The following is a 19486-nucleotide window of genomic DNA, read 5'->3' as shown; positions in this document are numbered from 1 at the left end:
GAGCCCTGTTAACACATCCTTCAATGCACACAGCCCCAGTTCCTCTGATGGTGTCCCCGGGCACCTGAGAGTCAGACAGGTGAATTCCTAAAAGGAATTCACCACTGTCACCAACTGGCTCTAGCTTTCCATGGTACCATGCCCTTTTCCTGTGTATGCCTTCTGGTGAATGCTACTACCCGCACCCAGCCCTTCAACAGACAGGCTAGGCTTGGACTGGGGCTGAGGTCAGAAAGGCCTTAACTCAGTGAAGGGGCAGGAAAGTTTTCCTAGAGGAGGTGACCCATGAGTAGGAGCCTAAAGGGGAAGGTGTTCCAAAGGAACTTGTGCAAAGGAAATGAGGGTCAGAGGCAATGACATGTGGGTGACTGAACTCAGTTCACAGTAATTTCAAAGCACAGCAGGGTACATTGTCCTGGGGTGTCATTGGCATCTACTGCTTTCCAAGTCCTGTAACCCATCCCCATGGGCATCTCAAAAGACCTATCACCTCCAGGGCCTGTGTGGCTCCCCAACATTGCCTAGTTTCTCTCCATCTCCTGGGGAATGGACAGGTCTGCATTTACTCATTGAGAGCAGGGCCTGCTGGTGCCTTACAGTGTACCCAGGGGTAAGGCTGGGTCCAGTGAATCCCTCCTTTCATTCTTCACACCAGATCTGTCTGCAGAGCTCTGGACAGGGATCTTGCCGGAGACAGGTTTGTTGTTGTTGTTGTTGTTGTTGTTGTTGTTGTTGTTGTTTTTAAGTTTATTTATTTATTTTGAGAGAGAGCATGCCTGTGCAAGCAGGGGAGGGGCAGAGAGAGAGAGAGAGAGAGAGAGAGAGAGAGAGAGAGAATACCAAGCAGGTTCTGCACTGTCAGGCTGTCAGTCCTACGTGGGGTTTGAGCTCAAGAACCATGAGACATGACCTGAGCCAGATCAAGAGTAGGATACTCAACCGACTGAGCCACCAGGGCGACTGACAGTTTTATCACAGTTCCCTACAACCCATGATTCACTGTCAAGTGTACCTGCAAGAGACGTTGCTACTCTTCCAGAGGTCGCCCCTGGAGCGAAATGTTGAGCCCTGAGGCAGGACATTGGGCTGCTGGCCAGGTTAGCCACCCACTCCTGTGCAACCTCAAGTCAGATGCTTTTCCCTTCTGGGCGAGGGATTTGCCAGATGAAATCAGCTGCATCCTTTCACTCTCAGGGACCTCAATTTTTTCAGGGCGAAGAACTGAGCCCCTAAGCCCTGCTCTCCACAAGGGCTTTTCTGCCTCCTGTCCTTCCACGAGTTTCTGTCCCCTGGGACTTTTTATATCATGGAACCTCTGTACTTGTTCTTCCCTCTGCCTGGAATCCTTTTCGCTCTTCTGGCCAACACCTATTTCAGCCCTCAGTCCTAACTCAAATGCGGTCATTTCCCAGAGAGCATTGCCTCTTCCCTTCAGTCCCTTCCTCCTCTGTGCTGCAACTCGCCGTCACGCTGTGTGCGCCTCACGTCCGTGTCGCCTCTCCTCACAGATCTTGAGCACCTCGAGGGCAGGGTACGGCTATGAGGGGTCTCTAGCTCAGAGGGCAGCTTGTCCAGGCGGGCCTTGGGCGATCTTCCGTTACTTCTGAACTCGGTCCAGGCGCGGAGGGGTTAATGACCCGGCCCGGGAGTGTGCCCACAGGCCTGGGGGAAGCCGCCCAGAGCCCGCGACTTCCATCACCGCATATTGCCGCGGACAGCAATGGGAGCCCCGACGTAGATGAGGATTTTTGGTGCGATCCGGGTGGTGTAGACCCTGGCGGGGGGCGGCTTCACCCCATATTAGCGTTGCTTTCTCCCCCCAGCAGACGCTCTTAGTACAATCCGGGGATTCCCCGCCGCCGCCGCCCCCTGACGTCACGGAGTCCCCTGAGGCCCCGCCCCGGTTTCGCCTCCTTCCGCGGGAGGTGCGCGCGGTGCAGGCGCGGGAGCAGCAATGGAGGGGCCCGGCGCCCCCGGTGTCCCCTGGAAACGCCACATAGTGCGGCAGCTTCGGCAGCGGGACCGCACGCAAAAGGCACTCTTCCTGGAACTGGTGCCTGCCTGTGAGTGCGCCACGGGGGCTTGGAAGATGGCAGTGGAGGGGATGGGGCTCCGGGCGCGGACGGAGTGTTGTCTGGCTCCTCGGGCTGTCACCCGTGTGCAGCAATGCCTTCTCGTCTCCAAAGCCTTGGCCCTGCCGGACCTTCGGTCCGTTACACCTCTGCCTGGCCAACATTCCCGCGCTTCCCAGTCCAGGTTCTGCGTAGAGCCCCTTCCTGGACGGAGCTCCCTCCTGGTGCTCCTGCCCTCCTCTCTCCTCAGGGGGCGGCCTCTCCCCAGGCTGGGCTTCCTGGGCATGGCTTCGTTAGCGAGTGTGGGTGTTTTAGGGTGTCTATGTTTCTTCCCTTTCCCGTGCGGTCCCCAGGGTACAACCCAAGTCAATTCATTGGTCCCTGTGGCCCAGTGAAAGAATTCCAGAGTAGCTGGAGATTCTAAACTCTGAATCTCTTAGGGAGGAAGCTCAGAGTCCCAGGCTTTGCCACTGACAAGTGATCCTGGCTCAGGTTTTTGGAGAACTTCTGTGCTTGGGCAACTGAAGCCTCTAGAGAGAACTGGCTGCTGGTGAACCCAAGAAGTCACCGTGTTTCTCAGGTGTTTCTGGGGCGCTGGTCAGGAGTGGGTATGGCAGTTCAAGCCAGGATGAACAGGTGTACATTTGTGTGAGTGCGTCTGGTCATTCAAGATTGTACGTCTGGGGTGGAAAGTCCAACCACTATTCCTCCAGCTCCATCACTGGTCCTAATTTTAGCTGCTGCTTAACTATTCCCCCCCCCCCCCCCCCCCCCCCACTGAATTTGCTGCTTTTGTCCTGGGTGATTTCCCTGCAGCCTTCTAGGCTGCTGGTCCTCTCCCTCAGGGACGTGAGGCCAGCCTCACTTCTCCACTGCTCTGGTGGACAATGGAACCATCCAACTTGAGGGAAGAGCCTCCTCTCCCTCCCCATCCCCCAGCTGCAATTTGTGTGACTCTGGAGGGCTGAGATCGGACAGTGAAGCTCTAGTCTTCTCTGTGGTCTTGGGTGGGTTATATCCTTAAACCACCAATTTCTCACCCATAAATTAGGCAAACAGCATCTTTAGAGTTGCTGGGAAGTCAGTGCAGTGCCCTGGGGGCTGGGTTGGGGTTTTGTGTGAGAACTAGGCCAGTGACCTAAGTTAAAGGTGACAGGCAGGGGACTGGGTGAAGGAAATTTGCTGAGGAGCTAAACCTGGGATTACCACCCCCACCCTACCCTGAAACTGGTGAGAAAGAGGAAGTGAGTGTGGTGGGGGTAGAGGGAGACATTCCAGGGTCTGTAGCAAAAACTACCAAACTCGAGGAGGTCTGCTACATAATTGTTCAAGGACTTTCTCTTCTGGCCTGGAGGAAACTTACTTACCCCAAATGTGGGAAAGACAGGACTGTTTTTTAGTGTACAAAGTAAGAGGCCCTGGAGGGGAAGTAATTTACCAAAGGCCACTAGCAGGTGGAGCTTGGTGTGTTTCATCATTCTTTGGGGCAAAGCCTTGCTCTGGGGCAAGACTGAATCAATCTCTGGCCCCTTCCTTCCCTCAGGACCCTGAGTGGGCAGTGAGGCCAGCCATATGCTTCCCCAGTGGTGGTTGTCTTTCTCTGTCCTCAGGAGAGTAGGTTTCCTGGGAGGGCCTGTGGGCAGATGCTGTAAGGAGGGTCTGCCAGGGCTGAAGGTCTGGTAGAGCTACACAGACACCCCTCAGGCAAAGGGCAGCGCCCAGACTGTCAGCAGCTCCCTCGTTCTGCATCTCTGGGTATGCAGACTCCAGGTATGCCTGGAGTCTGTTGCAAGTGTCTGTCTCTGTCCCAGGTTCACCCTCTTGCACCCCTAGGTAACCGTCTCCTAGAGAAGGCTGAATTGTTGACCCGGATCTCAGAGAAGCTGCAGCCAGAGCCAAACGATGCCACTCCTGCTACCCACCAGGGCCCCTGGTGAGTGTGTATGTATACCTGGTTATGATGAGCTGCTTGTGCCTGGGTCCTGCCCCCACTGCCTGTCCTGGGTTCATTCTCTCTCTGGCACCTCATTGGTCCTTAACTGCTACCCAGGGGAGGGAGAGGGGGTCTTGAGGACCCCCCAAGAGTCCTCAAGTGGACTCTTGAGGCTTCTTCCAAGTCAGCTGCTTAGAATGGCCTTTCTCCACCACCCTGCTCAATCCAGCTCTGCATTTGTCTCATCTCTTCCCTTTCCACGCCCACACTCCTGCCTTTTCTCCTCTTCTCTTTTTGTCTTCTTACCCTTACCTGATGCAGACAGAAAGGGTCTTTGCTACATATTCCAAAGGGAGAGTAGGGTCTTGCTACATATTCCAAAGGGGGAATGAAGATGAGAACCAGGAATGGGCTGGGCCTCAGAGTTTGGAGGTGCTTTAAAAAAACTTTTTTTTTTTTTTAATATTTATTTACTCTTGAGGGAGAGAGACAGAGTGTGAACAGGGGAGGGGCAGAGAAAGAGGGAGACACAGAATCCGAAGCAGGCTCCAGGCTTCGAGCTGTCAGCACAGAGCCTGATGCAGGGCTTGAACTCACAAATCACAAGATCATGAGCTGAGCTGAAGTTGTATGCTTACCTGACGGAGCCACCCAGGTGCCCCATGGGAGGTGCTTCTTGAGGAGGGTCCTGGCTAGGTAACCCAAGGCCTGGGGAAATCCCAGAGCAGAGGAGTCATGGGTAGTTCCAGTTTTTGGAGACTTGCTCTTTCTTCTGCTGGCTTTCTGGCTTCCACCCTCTGCAGGTGAAAGTTCATGGCTTTAGTTTCAGGCTTTTTGTGTGCATCCTGTGGGTGAATGGAGGGACAATGAATGCCACTCTTACTGGTTGACAGGGAGGAGGAATCGGAGCCCGATTCAGACCAAGTCCCTTCACCAACCACTCTGAGGATGAAGTGGCAAGAGGAGGAGGAGGGGCTCCGGCTGGTCTGTGGTGAGGTAGGCTGGGCAGGGGTCTGAGAGAGAATGGAGTGGAGCCACAATCCAGGACTTTGGGTGGTCCAAGGGGTCCAGCAAACGAGGGACATTCCCCAACTCTGGTGCCAGAGTGCTCTCTAGTTTGGTTCTGGCAGCCCAGTTCGGGTCTTCAACAGCAGCTAGAGGATGTGAGGTAGAGCTCAGAGAGGAGTATGAGGTGTGCAAGGCCAGACGACCTCTCTTCCCCCTTCCAGACCGTCCTGCCTGCTCTGTTCACAGCTTGCCTCACCAACCCCAGGGTCTAGCACCTGCTGATGCACAGTACGAGTTTGTAGACCAAATGAGTAAGGTGGTCCACCTCCACATGGCAGGGTGTGCTACCTCCACCTGACACTGCTGCCCCCACCCTATGGTGTCTCTTGTCTTCTGTTTCACCACACCATCCAGGTTTCCTCTCATTTCTGTAGCAGTTACTTCTAAGCTTCCTTGTCTCCTTCCCTCCTCCCTACAGATGTGGGTGTTCCTTGGAGGTAGGGTGGGTTCACTGACTCCTGTGGCCTCAAAGACTTTCTCTGTTTGCTTATTCCCAGACTTGTCTCTAGCCTGGCCTTCTCTCATGAGCTCCACAGTCTTTGTTCAGCTGGTCTTTGGACATCACATCTAAAATTAGACTCACCATATCCCCCATAATATATGGCCAGCAGCACATTGAGAGGTGACTCCCGCAGGCATTGGGCTAAAACATTATTTCAGCTATTCCTTTACAACTTTAGAGCAGGAAACTGAGGCTTAGGGAAGTGGAGTCAGGATTTGAACATCCTTCCACATGAATCCACCTTCTCTGATCCCCATCCGTTCTTTCAACAAAGATTTATTGACAATAGTTATATTGTCACAGGCACAGGATAAGAACAAGACCCAGCCCCATGGAGCTTCCAGTCCATTGGAGGAAACTGATAGGCCATAAACACATGCCCATTTACAGCATGCCACATTACTTGCCCAACTAGTGTGGGAATGGAGCTAGGAACCCAGTGAGAGCCTCTCCCTCAGAGCCCCTGTTGTAGTTGCAACTTGACATTTGTGGCACTTTCTGGGCTGTGAGATCCCCAAGGCCTGGGATGCCTGTGGTTTGCTTCCACTGATCCCTGGGGTCTGTCTCCACAGTCTATGCTAATGAATATTTGTGAACTAAATGATGGATGAGGTAGCCCCCCCTCCCCAACTGGCAGTCACTGGGCTGCAAACTCAGGGGGGACCTCTGGTCTCTCCCAGCCCTCCATCCACAGCTAGTCACCAGCTCACTGATCCTACCTTCAAATCCACCAAGTCTCTGTTGGCTTGGCCCAAGTACCCTCATCCTTTCCTGGATGATCTCTCCCTTGGCACACCCATCCATTCTCTGCACAGCACACAGAGTGATATATTTAATAATAAAAAGATCTCCCTTAAAAAAATACAATACACACAAACATGCTCGTTGTAAACATTTCAAGAAAACAGAAGCCCATAGAGTAAAGAAGTGAAATCCCCTTCACTATCTCTCCCATTGTCAGTTTGGTATATATCCTCTAGAATGCTTTAGCCTGCCTTCCCAGTGGAGTTCTCTAGCCCCCTGTTGCATTTCCTGCCACTCTCCAATCTCTGACCTTATGGTCCCCTTTGGGACACTTTCACAAATGTCTTGCCCTTAGCACTCTCTCCCTGGCACTTCCTCAGACTCACACCAGTGTGTGTTCCCACTGGATATGCCAGGGGATGGGGAGCAGCTTTTTCTGTAATTCTTAGTACTGTTTCACATATCACAACAAGCATTTATCATTATTTTAACTTTTTTGGGGAAGTAATTATAGATTCATGGGAAGTAGCAAAGACTGGCTACATCTTGTGTAACTATAGTACACACAATGAGGAAACTGATATTGGTATGAAATGTACATACATATCTTTGTCATGTTGTTCCCTATGTGGATTTGTGCAAGATACAGCATAATTTAATGACCACAAAGATCTCCATCTTGCTATCCTTTTTGGTCACAACTCAACCCTCTCCCCCAACCATCCCTAGCCTGGCAACCACTAATCTGTTTTCCACTTGTATTATTTGGATTTTGAAAAGCATCCCCAAAATATTGAATAACAAAGCATTAATGAAAGTAAAATGACAGGTGAGGAAGCAGAAGTGGAGGTCAGACTGCTCAGTGCTGAAAGGAATTACAAACGTTAGAAACTGGGCCAGCTAGGAAAGTAGGCACATGCAGGACCACTCATTTAGGGAGATGTGTCAGTGCAGGTGAGTAGCACTAACCTTGTTCTTCAATTCATCCCTCACCAGGCCCATGTGAGAAAGAACACAGGAACAGGTTAGCAACCAGGGCCCCAGCCTCAGTTATTTCCTATGTTCCTCGTGTCACCTAGTAGGAACTGCTTCGCCTGAGGTCCGTCTTTCCCACTGACCCCTCAGCTCTAAAAAGTGGAACTTGAGCTGGGCGCCTGGGTGGCTCAGTTGATTGAGCATCTGACTTCTGCTCAGGTCATGATCTCATGATTTGTGAGTTTGAGCCCCACATCAGGCTCACTGCTGTCAGCACAGAGCCTACTTTGGATCCTCTGTCCACCCCCCTCTCTGCCCCTCCCCCACTCATTCTCTCTCTCTCTCTCTCTCTCTCTCTCTCTCTCTCTCTCTCTCAAATAAATATTTAAGGGGCACCTGGGTAGCTCAGTCGGTTAAGCGTCCAACTTTGGCTCAGGTCATGATCTCGCAATTTGTGGGTTTGAGCCCCGCGTTGGGCTCTGTGTTGACAGCTCAGAGCCTGGAGCCTGCTTCAGATTCTGTGTCTCCCTCTCTCTCTGCTTCTGTCTCTCTCTCTCTCGCTCTCAAAAATAAATAAATATTAAAAAAAAAAGTGGGACTTGAGCTTTGTCTGTGGCTTTCCAGCTCTTGCTTGAAGGACTGTTTTGAATGAGGCAGGGGTATGGATGAGGTAACCCTCACCCCCACTCTTGGGCTGGGGGCAGCTCCAGCATTCAGTCTGGGCTCCATGCTCCCAGAGTCTATTCTTGTTCTTGCCTTTGTGCCTCTGCTTAGGGCTCCTTGTTGCTCTCAGGGATCTATGTTGGGTAGGTCAGGGGTTAGAGACGTGGGAAACAGAGCCCACATCCCTGGAACCTTTTCTGTAGATCTGCCCTGTACTTGGAGCATAATGTTAGGTGGCCTGGGTTCACCCATCAGCTCTGCCGCTTAGCTGTGTAATTTTGTCAAGATCCTAAACCTCTCTCTGCGCCAATGTCCTCTTCCGTAATATGGGGAAAGTGGCAGGACCTGGTGTGGTTATGGTGATTAAGAGAGTTAATACATATATAGTACTCAAAACAAGGCATGACACACGTGCCATATAAACGTTTACTATTACCTGAAATATTACTCCTAATGTTACCCTGTGAGGTAAGCACTATCATTCCCATTTTACAGGTGAGGAAACAGAATAGGTTCAGAGAGGTTAAATGATTACCCCGGGGTCACACAGAAAATAAGTGGCACTGCCAGGACTGAAACTCAGGTGAAACTCCAGAGCCTAAAGGCCCTTCCATTGTTCCACAAAAGCAGTAGGGCGTTCCTGTGCAGGATCCTAAACGTATCTGAGCCTCTGCTTTCTTTTCAGTTAGGGGGCGGGTGGGTGGAGTAGCAGAGTCTGTCCCAGCAGCCTCCACTGGGGGAGGGGCTGGGGGCACGTTGGGAGCCCTGCAGAGGCGCCCACGCCCACCCAACTGCGGGCCCCGACCACCCCCAGATGGCCTACCAGGTGGTGGTGAAGAGCGCAGCCCTGGGCGCCCTGGAGTCGACGCTGGAGGAGCGGCAGAGCAGGTGAGGCGCCGCCAGGGCGAGGGGGACCCGCCCATCTCTGGGTGGCTCGGGGCCATCTCTGCCCGGAGACGGGGTGACCCTGCGTGTCTCCAGCACGGCCCGAGGGCTTTCCCCACGTATTGGGCTCTGCGGCCCCGAACGGCAGGCCTGAGTGGAAGACGTGATTGGAGACTTGGCTTTGCTCCCTGCCTGACCGCGTGACATGGGCAAGTCCGTCCGCCTCTGAGACCCGCTCCCACTGGGCGACTACGGAGAGTCTCTCCCTTACCCCCTCCTCCAGGCTGGCGGCTCTGGAGGCCCGTGTGGCGCAGCTGCAGGAGGCGCGGGCGCAGCAGACCCGGCACCTGGACGCGCAGCGGGCGCTGAACGTAGCGCAGCGGGCGGCGTACGAGGCGCTCCGCGCTCAAGCCGGGCTCCAGGAGGCGGCCCTGCGTAGGCACGAGGAGGAGGCACGTGACCTGCTGGAGTGGCTCGTGCAGCGCAAGGCGCGCGCTGCAGCCGAGCGCAACCTGCGCAATGAGCGCCACGAGAGGTGAGCGCGCCGGGCCCCGCCCCTCGGAGACTCGAGCGTGGTGCTCCTTTGGGGGCGGACACGGTCCGAGCTTCACTGCCCGGCCTCGTGGCGCGTCAGGGCGGGATCCGGCTCTCGGGACGCTTTTCTCCCCCCAGGGCCAAGCAGGCGCGGATGTCCCTGGAGCTAAAGAAGGCTGCCAAGCGGACAGTGAGCATCAGCGAGTAAGAGTCGGGGTGCGCCAGGTCCTGCCCGCCGAGGGTTTGCAGCCCGTTCTTCCCCGCGTGCTCTAAAGCGCTCTTTTCTCTGACTTCTGCCTGCAATTCTATCCTGTCCCCCACGTGTCCGCAAGAGGCTCCCACCTAGACTGAGCGCACAGGACACGTGCAGACTCGTGTGGTCAGAGGAGCCCAGACGCCTGCCCGCCACACGTGTGCCCGCACAGACTGCTCTTCACAGTGTTGGGCGCCGGGGCGGGGCGGGGGGCGGGTCAGGGAGGGGCTGGTCCCTTGGCCTTACTGAGTTTCACCCCCTCTCCCAGGAGTCCAAACACTGTAGGTGATGGGATCAGAGAGATGGCTGAGACTGTGACCCTGACTGCTGAGCCCCTATCCCTGGAGACTGAGGCTGGTGAGAAGTGGAAGAGGCCCTTCAGGTGAGGACTGTCTCAGAGCTCTGAGCCGGGCCCCACTCTGGAGTCTCCTCTAGGGCCTTGGGGCCAGCTCTTGGGCTGAGAGGGGCTTGGGGAGATGCCGCAGTACAGGTCACACCTCCCAGGACAGGTCTGACCTCCAGTGCTTGGAGTGTCTTAGGATCATTGCGGCCTTAGGGACTCCAGCGCCTCTTTCTCTCCTTCTCAGGACTAGAGCTCTGGGGGTGGGGTGTCAGGCTGCTGAAAGGGTGTCACCAGGAGGGAGCCTGTGGGGAAGGCCCAGGACTCAGCTGTCACAGGCGTGTGTGTAGGCATAGGTGTACAAGCACATGTACTCACATGGACGTGAGAGCACATGTGTGTACACACCTGGGGGAGCATATCGGAGTACGTGTGAACATGTGAGCATGTATAGGTGTGAGCTCACATGGACTGCTGAAGCCCACAGACTGGGGCTTCAGTCCGTGAGGGCCCCTCCCCTCAGTCTCCCCATTTGTCTCCATTTATCTGTCATTGAAACTGCCTTCCCCCCCCAATCCTTGCTCCATTCCCCAGCCTGAAGGCTTCTCTTTCAGCCCTTCCTTGCAGATCACTGGTGTCCATGCCTGGGGGCAGTGAAAGAACTTTGGGGAGGAGCTTGAAATGCTGGTCCTGAAAGTTCTTGGCAGCCTTTGTGGGCCAAGTCATCCCAGGACACACCCTCTTCTGGGCATTATTTTTAATGTTTGTTTGTTTCTAATTTTTGAGAGCAAGAGGGCACGAGCAGGGGAGGGGCAAAGAGAGAGAAGGAGCCAGAGGATCAAAAGCAGGCTCTGTGTTGACAGCAGTGAGCCCCTGTGGGGCTCGAACTCACAAACTGTGAGATCATGACCTGAGGCGAAGTCAGATGCTCAACGGAGTGAGCCACCCAGGCGCCCCTCTTGTGGGCATTTTTGAGCTCACTCAGCAAGCTTAGGTTTTACCACCCCAGGTAACTCCAGCCTTGTGGTATCCCAGCCTCAAGGTACCTTCACCCTTTCCCCCGTAGGCCCCAGCTCAGCCTTCCCAGAACTTTTTGTGGGGGGGGGGGGCATTTGGGTGGTGAGGCAGTTCTTACCATCATGGTGGAAACTTTGGGAGACTTCATTGCCATATCCCTCCCTGCCTCCACCTTCCTGGGACTGCTCCGGCTCATTGTATTCTCCTGGTCTCGGAGGAACCAAGTTCTTGTCCCAGGCTCCAGTGGCTGTGAGCCTCAGGGTCCCCAGCAGAGTGCAGGGATGAATGGCTGCTGTCTGCACACTCACTGGCCAGTCCCTTAGCATATCTCTTTCGATTCTACCCCAGGTCTGCCTCCGCCACCTCCTTGACGCTCTCCCGCTGTGTGGATGTGGTGAAGGGGCTTCTGGAGTAAGTGTGTGTGTGTGTGTGTGTGTGAGTGAAGGGGTTGGGCCCCTGAGAGGCCTGTGTCAGGCTTCTGGCGTCTAGGCTTGGTCTGTGTACGTGCCTCAATCTGTCTGTCCATGTGTTGTCCAGCTGTCTGTGTGAGTCTCTGCTGCCTCTCCCTGAGCTCATTCCAGGCCCTGCCTGGCTGTCCTCCACACTTTGTCCCTCATCCATGGTCCATGGACCAAGATCTGCAGTCTGAGCCTGGATGGGAACTATCACTCAGGAAAAGGCTCAGATGTGTCAGGACTTGTTCTGAGTTCCAGAGCCAAGTGGTAGCAAGGCTAAGACTGAAACCCCAGCCCTGAGGTTCCTCTGCATCCATCAACTCTACTCTCTGCCCTTCTCATCTCCACACTGACCCTTGGGGTCAGAGACTGCGTTGGGAACAAGCTCGCTGCACCTCTGGGCCATGTTTTGCCACCATTCGTGTTTGCTTCCTATTGCTGTTGCCTCAGGAGTATGAGGCTCCCGTGTCAGAAGGCCTTGCCAAATGCCTTTCTGACACCTGCCCCCCACCCAGTTTCAAGAAGAGGAGAGGCCACTCTGTTGGAGGAGCTCCTGAACAGCGATACCAGAGCATCCCTGTGTACGTGGCCGTCCAGCCTCCTACCCAGGTTCAGGATGTGCTGGTAAGGGAGGAGCTGGGCCACATGCACGGGGTGCTGACATGGAGAGTGTAGGTTCCAGGGGTCATCCAGGGAGGCCAGGGAAGCAAGGCTGGGCACCTCACCAGGAGCACAAGCTTTCTTCCCCCAGCCTGTAGTAGACGTCTCTCAGCATTTTATAATCGGCATGGACTGGAGAGGGAGAGCAGGAGGCCAGGCAGGGGAGTATGAGGATGTGTAGCGGGAGGCTGCTGCAGGGCTGATGAGACCCGATGTGTGCGTGTGTGCGTGTGAGAGGGACCCTGTGAGCCTGTGCCAAGAGGTACGTATGGTGAGGACCAGGGCCACCACTGTCTCTTTTTCCCATAGAATGCCCACCTCTCCGAGGTCAATGCTGTTTGTTTTGGCCCCAATAGCAGCCTCCTGGCCACTGGAGGGGCTGACCGCCTCATCCATCTCTGGAACGTTGTGGGAGGTGAGGGTTCCTCCCCTGTGGGCCAACCTAGTGCTTTCTCTCCAGACCCCACCCTCAACTTGCTCCTTGGTGGGCAAAGGTCTTGGATCTGTTTGTGTTTCCTCACATGTAACATTCTTAAGAGCAGTGGCCAAATGGCCCCTTGGCAAGAGTTCTGGGCCAAGCCTCCCAGCTCTTGGGGTCCAGGCCTGCAGGATGGGGAGGGCTGAGCTCAGATGGTCCCTATTTGGGGAGGTGGGGGTCCCTTATCCTTAGGTCCTGTAGGGGCCCTTGAGGAGCCGGTCCCTGGGGTCCACCAGTGGCCTCCTCTTCTGGTATCACTTGAGCTCTTAGAACTCAGGAGATGAGTGTTGGCTGTTTACCCTGTGCTTGTAGAGGCGGGTGTGTTGAGGAGTCACAGTTAGCTCCTGGAGACTTCCTAGAGAAAGTCTTGGCCCTGGCTTGCCGTGTGACCTAGGGACAGTCTCTTGTCTGTGGTCCTCTGTAGCCCTGCTGTTCCCTGGAGCCCCCTGCTGGTAATTTGGGGGAGGTGCAGTCTCCAGCCCAGGTCCCCAGAGTTTTGTTCTCTAACTTGGGAGAGACTGATCTTCCCAGTTCCTCCTTTTCATGAGGTTAGTGACCCCACTTCACCTGTCCTTTCCCCGGTCCCCCCAGGTCGTCTGGAGGCCAACCAGACCCTTGAAGGAGCTGGTGGCAGCATCACCAGCGTGGACTTTGACCCTTCGGTGAGGGACCTTTGCCTCAGTGGCATGGAATGCCTGTTGTGTGTGCCCCCCTGCCCATCTCCACACTGAGCAGGTGGGGGCTCTGGGACATAAGGGAACATCATGGATGTTCCAGAACCAGTCCTGGCTGCTACACAAATCTTCTCTGGGCCTGGAAGCTACTCTGCCTGCCTGGGTGACCTGGGCTGTGGGAAGCTCTGAGGCTATCTGGCTTGAGGGATTTTGCTTCTGTCAGGGCCCAAGTTCAGGGCCTTTCCCTTCCCCTTCCATCTCTCCAGGGCTCCCAGATACTGGCAGCTACTTACAATCAGGCTGCCCAGCTCTGGAAGGTGGGGGACGCACAGTCCAAGGTAAGGCGTGACTGAGGAAGCAACCTGGGGTTCAGGGGTCATACCTTGGACCCCGGGGGAGGTGTTATGGAGTCTTGGCCATCCCCTTGATCCATACCTGGGATGTGGGGGCAGGAGACACTGTCTGGACACACAGACAAGGTGACGGCTGCCAAATTCAAGCTAACAAGGCACCAGGCGGTGACTGGGAGCCGAGACCGGACAGTGAAGGAGTGGGACCTCGGCCGCGCCTACTGTGAGGTCCAGCCCTTTCCTCTCCCTCCCTACCTGCTGGCACCCCCAGGCCGGGTCAAGAATACTTCAGCCTGTTCTCTGGGAGTGGCTCCAAGATTCACGGGCATTTGGGGTGAAGCCTCCCAAGGCCTGTCCTTCTCTATCCCCCATCAGTGCTTTTTTTTCTGCCTGGTTTCTTGGTGACTTCAGGCTTTGGGCTGGGAAGCAGAGGATCTGGGTTCTAATTTGGGGAGGATACTACCTCTCTGGGGCTTCTGGGCTTCCAACAACCCTTTTCTGAAGCTAGGGCTCTAATCCTTGGTCCCCAGGCTCCAGGACCATCAATGTCCTTTCGTACTGTAATGATGTGGTGTGTGGGGACCATGTAATCATTAGTGGCCACAATGACCAGAAGATCCGGTTCTGGGACAGCAGGTGATGGGCATGGGCTGTGGGTGGTCGAGGCATGGGACAGGCATCTTGTGTTCTCTTTCCTTTCTTTGGACATGGAGCCATGGAGGCTGTGGTGGCCTGTCTGTGCTGGGTTTGGCCCCTTGAAAGCTCCACTGCCCCTGGGACCTGTGCCACCGTTTTAGTGGCTCTTGGTCCGACTGCTGGACTCTGCCTGGGCCTTGCCAACCAAGCCCCCTTTCCACTTAGTTACCGCTTTTTAATCAAAGGGAACAAAAGTTTTCGTTGTTTTTTAAATCTGAGAGCTCAACACTGGGCTTGGATGGTTTATAAAAGCCAGTGCTGGAGCCAGTGCCAGGCATGCCTGAAGCTCCTCCTTCCTGGTGTATGGTGATTGCCGCGTGAACTCCCTTGTTCTCTTTCACACAATTAAAGGCAACTCTCATGGTTTTCCCTCCAGCACTTATTTTAGTGACCCAGGGGTTTTGAGGCCTCCAGCTTTGAGTCAAAGGCTGCCTAAGATTTTGTTGGAGAGGCTGGCTGCAGTGGGAGAAGGGAGATTAGTCAGTGTCAGCCCTGGCCCCAGTGATATGACAATGGGGCACTTCTGGACTCTGTTAACCTGCAAGGAGTGGCCCGGGTGGGCTGCTTCTCATTCATGCTTTTGTCTTTGCTCCTTAGGGGCCCCTGCTGCACCCAGGTCATCCCTGTGCAGGGTCGGGTCACCTCTCTGAACCTCAGCCATGACCAGTTGCATCTGCTTAGCTGTTCCCGAGATAACACACTCAAGGTCATTGACCTTCGTGTCAGCAATATCCGCCAAGTGTTCAGGTACCTGCCTCGTGCCCACTGACACTGTGGCTTTGGCTGGGGCAGCTGGGTCTCTCAGCCCTTGTTAAGGGTCCTTCTGGACCTGTCAGCGGGGGACCCATCCTGGAGGCCCTTCTGGACCAGGGCCCGCTGAGGTGCCCAAGCCCTTGATGGACAGAGGAAGCTCTTGAAGCTCCTGGCCAAGGGCAGGGATTGGCAGCCACATTCGTTCTGACCCCTATCTTGTCTGTCTTCAGGGCTGATGGCTTCAAGTGCGGTTCTGACTGGACCAAAGCCGTGTTCAGGTATGTCTGTGAGAGCACATGCCTGTGCCAGAGTGTGCCCCATCTGATCACGTCTGTCAGTGTCTGCGTCATCACCTCTGATCATCTCTTGCTTGTTCTGCTGTGGCCACTGCAGTCCAGATAGAAGCTACGCACTGGCAGGTTCCTGGGATGGAGCCCTTTACGTCTGGGATGTGGACACTGGGAAGCTGGAGGGCAGTCTACGGGGACCCCACTGGTGAGCATAGCTACCACCTGCCCAGGGCCAGTGCCATCCTGGCCCCACTGCTGCTAAGCCAGTAACAGGTTCTGACATGTTTGGGACCCTGGAGGCCCTAGTCCTTGTCCCACACCTTCCACCCCCCAGAGCCCTTCTTGTTCACAAGGTGCTTTCCCATGTGCACGTGGGTCCATCTTCACCACAGCCCCGTGAGCCCACTTTATAGGTGAGGCAGCAGGCTCAGAGGGAGCCTCAAGCTGCCGGCATCCCATAACGAGGAGCGGAGCCCAGCTTGCAGGCCTGGCTCCTGATGCCTCCCTGAAGCCTGCCTCCCCTCTCCTCCCCTCCCCTCTCCTCTCCTCAGCACTGCTGTCAACGCCGTGGCCTGGTGCTACTCTGGGAGCCACGTGGTGAGCGTGGACCAGGCCAGGAAGGTTGTGCTCTGGCACTAGTGCCATGACTCCTGCCTGGGCTGGAGCTCTAGTCTAAAGCCCGAAGCCAGAGGACAGCTTCCCGCTGCTCACAGGGCTCCAGAACCAGTGGGGGTGGGGATAGGGTGGAGGTGGCGGTGGCCTTAGGGCATTTAGTGGTGAATAAGGCCTGGCAGGACCTGGCCTGTCTGTTGAAGAACAAAGTGTGTGTGGTGGTGGTGGGGGAGGGGGTGGGGGGTGAGGCGGGTTAGTTTTGTTTGTTTGTTTGAAATCTCTGACTTCTTTCGCTGACAAAAGTGAAAAAAAATTGCATCTAAACTGGTGTCTGCTTGCCTTTTTGCAGCATTCAGGTAGCAGAGAGATCTTTGGGCTGGTGGCTCCAGGACACCTGTGCTTGGCTCCCTTTCCTCCTCCTGCACAGAGCTGGGGCAGAGCCAGTCTGGCCTCAGTGCTGTTCATGTCTGAGGAGAAGGCATGAAGAAAGGCTCAGAGGCGACAAAGGGCAGTGGCTCTTGGAGCCATGGAAATTTCACCCTTGGTCCAGGCTGGTCCAGAGGCCAAGCCAATACCTTGGGTCCTCCTGCTTCAGGAGGGTAGACTGAGCTGTGGAGGGGCCATGGGAGTTTGAGGAAGGGAGCAGGGGAAGCAGCCCAGAGGGGCTCTGGTGGAAAGGGTTCTAATAAACCAGAGAGTGAGGTCAGGTACTTAGTACACCAGGCCTGCCTTTAGATGGGGGCATGTTCTTGCTCCAGAGGCAGAACCCTGAGTGAATGGGGAATAGCTTGAGTATGTCTGTGTCTTGGGGAGGGCCCCCATGGGCTGGGCCTGGGTTGGGGCTTGTCAGCATGACAAGCCTCTGTGGTACTCGGCAGACCCGACAGGGCAGAGCCTGCGCACCCCAGTTCCTTTGTCAACTTCAGGTATGGAGGAGTCATCAGCAGGACAGCCATTGCCAGTCACAAGGCAGTCACAGGAAGAGACCTTCGTCCCTGAGTGATGGAGCCTTACTTTTGGGATTCTGCCCATCTGAGATTCAAAGGCTTCAATCCAGAATTATCCGTTTTCTCCTTTATCACCGTAGAAAGTCTCCCCTGGGGGGACTTTGCCATTTCCAGAATTTGGAAACCATTCCCAGGATGAACAGCAGATTGCTGAGAGCCTGAACTCCACAGCCAGGCTGTCTGGGTTTGAATCTCAGCCCACTATTTAGTAGAGTGGTTTTGAGCAGGTTCCTTAATAACTTTGTGCCTTAGTTTCCTCCTCTGTGAAATGGTACGCACCTCAGAGGTTGTTAGAAAGACTCAATGTGTTAGTATCTGTGAAGCTCCTGGCACGTGCCAAAGGCTCAGTGTTGATTGAATACCAGTCTACACTCTGCTGACTCTCAGCTTACTCACTGCTCTTGGCCCAGCTGTCCCCTGAGCTCTGGGTGACATACCCACCTGCCTCCTGGACATCTCTCTCCCTGACATAAGTGTCTCTTCCCCTCACATCCCACATCCTCTGGCACCAAGGCCTGGAACCTCTAACCTGGCTGCAATGCAGGCCACCTTCTCCTAGTCTCGTCTCTCCTCCCAGAACCCTCTTTGCCAAGGCCGGAGTGACTTTCTAAGATGGCATGCTCACAGGTACAACCCTCTAAAGTTCCCAGGCTGCCTGCAGAGAAGCTTGACATTAAATTCAAAGACCTTAGGAGCCAGCCCGTTGACCTCAGCTGCATCTTCATTTCCTTGCTACTCTGTTTTACACATGGACTTTCCCTCTGCTCAGAATGTTCTTCCCTCCCACCCCAGTTCCAATTTGTCTTTCGGATCTTCTCACTGAGAGCCTTTGCTCATTTACCAGGCTGGCCAGGGGACTTCTCCATTCTTGTGTTCATTGGTGTCTCCTTCCCTCGGGAGCTCTTGGAAGATGCCAGGATGGGAACAGAGTATTCCTTGGGATTAGGCCTGGCACAGAGAGGGTCTGAGAAGTGTCTATTAAATGGCTAAACTCTCTTACTCAAGGACTCAGTAAATTTAACAGTTGACGCTGGGAGTGTAGTATTATTCCAGACTGACTCCTGAAGGCCTGACACTCTTCCCATCCTGTCCCAGCCCTCTTGTCCTGGCTTCTAGTGGCCACCAGGAGTCACCAGCTGCTTACTGTCTGCCGGGCCATTCTCCAGTCTCCTGGGATTCATGGCTGGAAAGACCAGTGCCTCCAGTAACCACCATTACTTACGTGCTCATGTGTCAGGCACAGTGCTCTGCACTTTTCATGCAGTAGTTTATTCCTCCCAACCTCCTGGTGGGTTATCTCTCATAGGTGATAAAATTGACAGGTATTATGGGAGGTCATACAGCTGGCACAGCTGGATTGTGACATGTATATGTATGTTTTAACAAAATAACATTTTGAGAATCTGGGCTTCCATTTATGCAAGATCAGGGCATCTTCCCCCTGCTCCCCAGTGCCCGAGGGGTATGTGCTCTGCCCCCAACATTGGTGGGGGATTCTAGCTTTGTGTATCCTAAATCCCTCCCTGCATCCTCTCTTCTGTTTTCCATCTGGGCCCTGGCCACCTACGCCTCAGTCTGGAGGGTCAGTGTCCCTTGAAGTGAGGGACATGCAGCCCCCAAAAGTGAAGTGAACTTGAATCCTGGGAGGCCGTTACTGGCTACACCATTTGGGGTCTGGTACCTCACAGGACTGCAGTGAAGGCTACTTAGATAATCCAGAAAAGGTGCTCAGAGATGACTTAACTCCACTCTAGGGCCAGCAACCCCTCTGCTCCCCGTAAACCTTTCCTTCTTTGTGGGGCCACTCTGATAGCACCCTTGGAGTGCTCACCTCAGGGAGCACATGTGTACCACAGCTTACTTGGAATGCTTCTGGAGGAGCCAGTCTGGAAGGCCAGCCACAGGCCAAGGAGGTGGGCGTAGCTGGCAAAGACCGAGCAGGGGAAGAGCTCAGAGGAGAGTGGTTGGGAAGGTTGTACCTCCATCTAGTCTTTGAAGTCTCTGGTGGGGATAGAATCCAGGGGCTAAAAACTTCTCTAGGCCTTTAGTATCCTCCAGCTCTCCAGTCTGCATACCTTGCAGGTTTTCAGTACTTGGGCTGCATGCCTGAGTTGGGGTCTCTAATATCAAAACTGGAATACCCTTTCTCTTGCTGTGCACATGGATTGAGGCCCAGAGAGGAGCCAGGGTCTTGTGCAGGGTCATAGCAGAGCTGGGGTAAAGACTCAGCTGATTCCTCTTTTCTGAAAATTACCCTCAGGTTCTGCAGAGAGGAGCTGGCCTGGTCTTCGGATACCCAGTTCTAGGTTCTGCTCCGAGTGGTCTTTCTGAAAGACCTTGGGCAAATCGCGGTCTCACCATCTGTGAGACTTCCTGCCCCACAGCTCTGGGCCTCACAAAAGATGTCACAGCTCATCCCCGGGGGGGGGGGGGGGGCGGGTTCTGTAAGCCTGCCCTGTCCAATCTCAGGCCTCAGTGAGCCCGAGACTAGACAGCAGCTCCTGCTGCCTCTCGGTCATCTCCCT

General features: G+C 54.7%; 1 protein-coding gene across 4 annotated transcripts; it reads left to right on the top strand.

Moving 5' to 3' along the window:
- Nucleotides 1-1827: 1827 nt before the first annotated feature.
- Nucleotides 1828-17960, top strand: ATG16L2 (autophagy related 16 like 2). Of its 4 annotated transcripts, none has more exons than XM_043580310.1 (18): nucleotides 1828-2063; nucleotides 3906-4005; nucleotides 4899-5001; nucleotides 8772-8845; nucleotides 9126-9377; nucleotides 9515-9580; nucleotides 9898-10011; nucleotides 11335-11397; nucleotides 11957-12065; nucleotides 12411-12516; nucleotides 13171-13241; nucleotides 13520-13591; nucleotides 13706-13826; nucleotides 14134-14239; nucleotides 14897-15046; nucleotides 15283-15330; nucleotides 15446-15547; nucleotides 15894-17960. In XM_043580310.1, exons 1-18 carry the CDS (start codon nucleotides 1955-1957, stop codon nucleotides 15979-15981), a joined length of 1854 nt encoding a protein of 617 aa, XP_043436245.1. In that variant the 5' UTR covers nucleotides 1828-1954; the 3' UTR covers nucleotides 15982-17960. The 4 variants fall into 4 exon arrangements, with proteins under 4 accessions (XP_043436245.1, XP_043436246.1, XP_043436247.1 ...); XM_043580312.1 differs by having other exon boundaries at nucleotides 1955-2063; nucleotides 3884-4005; XM_043580311.1 differs by lacking the exon at nucleotides 11335-11397.
- The last annotated feature ends 1526 nt before the right edge of the window (nucleotides 17961-19486 follow it).

Source organism: Prionailurus bengalensis, chromosome D1 (genome assembly GCF_016509475.1).
Source record: "Prionailurus bengalensis isolate Pbe53 chromosome D1, Fcat_Pben_1.1_paternal_pri, whole genome shotgun sequence".
Classification (NCBI taxonomy): domain Eukaryota; kingdom Metazoa; phylum Chordata; class Mammalia; order Carnivora; family Felidae; genus Prionailurus; species Prionailurus bengalensis.
The sequence above is the reverse complement of the archived record's forward strand: the minus strand, read 5'-3'. Positions and strand labels throughout refer to the sequence as shown.